The sequence below is a fragment of the Adiantum capillus-veneris genome, chromosome 8, assembly GCF_014529385.1.
Source record: "Adiantum capillus-veneris isolate H3 chromosome 8, ASM1452938v2, whole genome shotgun sequence".
Classification (NCBI taxonomy): domain Eukaryota; kingdom Viridiplantae; phylum Streptophyta; class Polypodiopsida; order Polypodiales; family Pteridaceae; genus Adiantum; species Adiantum capillus-veneris.
In genome coordinates, this window is record NC_140938.1 from 107,635,289 (window position 1) to 107,638,551 (window position 3,263).

At 44.1% G+C, this 3,263-nt stretch overlaps 1 protein-coding gene across 1 annotated transcript; it reads left to right on the plus strand.

Annotated features, from left to right (window-relative positions):
- Window positions 1-948: 948 nt before the first annotated feature.
- On the plus strand, window positions 949-3,026 carry LOC147452726 (protein LURP-one-related 15-like). Its single transcript, XM_086518328.1, has 3 exons — window positions 949-1,401; window positions 1,607-1,828; window positions 2,581-3,026. The coding sequence occupies exons 1-3, from the start codon at window positions 1,186-1,188 to the stop codon at window positions 2,710-2,712; spliced, it is 570 nt and encodes a 189-aa protein (XP_086374454.1). The 5' UTR covers window positions 949-1,185; the 3' UTR covers window positions 2,713-3,026.
- Window positions 3,027-3,263: the final 237 nt, after the last annotated feature.

Here is a 3,263-nt window from a genome sequence, read left to right on the forward strand (position 1 = left end):
TGTGTGGACTAAGCTCCACTCACACATAACATGCTTTCCTAACCTTTAGAATGTGGTATGGTGCCATATAACGGCAATTTATCAACTACAACAACGTTCCATGCTAGTGTGTCCATCCCCCATATGTAGCTTCACGGGCAGACGACCATTTCCACTCGAAAAAGAACCCAACTCCTTTTCGGGCTTGCATAGTCGCAACTCGCAAGGTTGCTGGCCATGTGTGACACAAACTTCACAACAACAAGTAGGAAAATGGGACTGCATTTGGGTGCTTCAGATTCAAAGAAAGCTACTTTGATTTAAAGAAACACTAGTTTCTTAGGAAATATCGATTCTATGCCATTTTGATGCACAGGATATGCTTCATATCTAGGAAGCATCAATTTATCAATAATCGCTCACACTATCTTCAAACGTGGTGCGTTCCCACGTTCTCGGTTTAGGACGCGGTTTCAAATCTTGGAAAAACACGGGAAGAGGGCCCTTCACCTTCCTGCCTCAACCACTTCTCAGCCACACCGACGCGCATGCACACACAACAATCTCTATTGCATGTGTGCACACACACATTCTCTCACTAGAAAGGTGTACACAGTACTACGCGGGCACAAACACACACACACACTCTCTCTCTTCTCTTTTTTCTCTCTCTCTCTCTCTCTCTCTCTCTCTCTCTTGGATATACCATAATAGTGCTGCCATCCATGTACACGACACTCATTAGCACAGTGGGCAATGCCATCAATCTGGATGGGATGATGTGCTCCTCTCTCTAGGAATAGTAAACAATCTTTCAGAATCATGGGCCCATGTAATCTCTCGCTCTCTCACAAGACTCTCTCTCTCTCACACACACACACACAGAGTAATGTAATCCCTCTCTCTCACACACACACACAGATAGTAATGTAATCTCTCTCACACTCTGTCTCACAACAGTAATGTACCCACAAAGTCTCTCTCTCTCTCTCTCTCTCACTCACTCACACACACACACACCCCCGTGTTGCACTCACAAACACTATCCACCCCATCCTATAAATAGGCTCTGCTTGACCATCTTGTCTCATCTTCTTCCCATCAGAGATATCTAGCCTAGTATACAAAACCATTGTCTGTGTGTAGAAGCCCATTGTGAAGCTTTCCTCTACTCTGTTATATCCGTCCCCTCCCAAACAAGGCACCATGCATTTCCATGTCGTTGCCGATCACCACAAGTGCCCCTCCCCCGTCGAGCTGACGGTGACAGAGAAGTCTATGAGCCTGAGTGGAGAGAGCTACACCATCACTGATCCTGAGGGCAATGTTGTTTTCAAGATGGACGGCCATGCGTTGAGCATCCGTGACAAGTGCGTCCTCGAAGATCACCATGGCCATGCCATCTTGGTTGCAAGGAAGAAGGTAAGAATTTTCCTCTCTTCTCTACACATTGCACCATGTTAGGAAAGATCTGTGTGTATGACATGGTCTCTGTATATATGTGAATATTTGGCAAAGCGCTTTGAAGAATTTAGTGTCTTTATGGTAGATTACGCCTTCTGATTTTGCTTTTCTCTTATCACTATGCTTATCAACATAGTTTGAAGCTTTTGTCTGTAAAATGTAGCTGAGAAGCATGCATGAAAGATGGGAGGCTTGCAAGGGTGAGCACTTTGATGACGACAAGCTTCTCTTCTCTGTGAAGAAGAGCTCCATGGTTTCATTCAAAACCCATCTTGAAATCTTCCTTCAAGGGAATGAGAATGACGATGCTCCGGACTTCGAAGTCAAGGGCAACTTCTTCCAGCGCGAGGCACAGATCTTCCACAAGGACCAGCTCATAGCAGAGGTAGAGAGGCAAATCCATAGTCCAATATCTCTCATATGAGTGTATGCTTTTGTGAGCATATTCAGTCTGTCTCATGAGTGTGTGCTTTGTGAGTTTGGCATGTGTGAGTGGTTGTCCAATTTGCCTCATATCAAAGGCCTTCTCTTGTTTAGATGCTTTGCGAGTCCAATTTGCCTCATATCGAAGGCCTTCTCTTGTTTAGATGCTTTGTGAGTTGTGTATGTGTCTGTATGCTCTATGTGTTTCCATCTCTTAGGCTTCTTTAGTTTAGATGCTTTTGTGAGTTGTATGTGTGTGCCCATTATGTATGTGTGTATGCCCAATATCTATTTTATCACCAAGATGTTTTGGACAAATTCTCACAATGATCCCCACATTGGGACTTACCTCAACATCATGAGCTTCTGTGTGGGAGGCATAGCATACCTAGCTATGTACGATTGGGGGTAGGGAGGCGGGCCCAGTGGTCCCGTGCCCCCAATCGTACTTAGCTATGTATGTGGTGCTTCTCTCCGGCAGAAGCTCATGATGTTATGCATTGTATGAAAAACATTGAAAAAGACTCCGTTTTCCTACATGAGAAGATTTCTAAATCCTCTCGTATGTCATTATGTGTGTCCAATATCTCTCATATGCCACTATGTGTCCAATATGCCCCTCGTCATAAGCCTCTTTAGTTAGAATTTGAAGTGCTGAAAATTATTAAGGTGTAATGCAAATGCTAAGAATGGCAATGTGGATGTCAATTGTAGGTGAAGAGGAAGTACACAGTTGGAAATGTGCTCTTGGACAAGCACACATTCAGTGTTGTGGTTTTCCCTAATGTGGACCAAGCTTTTGTGGCAGCTCTTGTGATCATCATGGACCGCATCCATGAGGACTAGATGGCTTTGACAGCCCCGCATGAGCAAGCCCGCCCTTCGTCTTCATCCTGTCCTGCCACCATCTACCTAAGGATGCCCCCTTGTTTTTGCATAAGCATTCCTTCACCGCCATATCCATCTTTCTGTTTGCGGTTTCCATTGCAAGTAGCTTAGTTTGTAAGTGACCCCTAGTCAAGGTAACTGGTTTTTGTTACATCATTTTGCTTTGCTTTTCTTGAAGCTGCCTTTTTGGTGGTCCTCCAATGCAATGCTCTTATGGTGGTCCTCCAATGCAATGCAATGCACGATTAAATATGGAAACTTCCATTTCAGTACTCAGTTTTGCGCCTAAAATTGGGCATTTCAGTTATAGATCTTTAACCCCTTAGTTTGTCTCAGAGTTTGTCTCAGAAGAGTGGAATTGTCTCATGGTTTGCTCTTTAAAAAGCCCTTTACGGATTTACTTTTTTGAATGCTCTTTGATACGATTCATTTGTTCTCTAAGCGAGGAGCAAGTTTGAGTGTTACTCATGAAAGCTCGGTGAAGTTTAAGAGGAAAGGAAAGCGAGGAG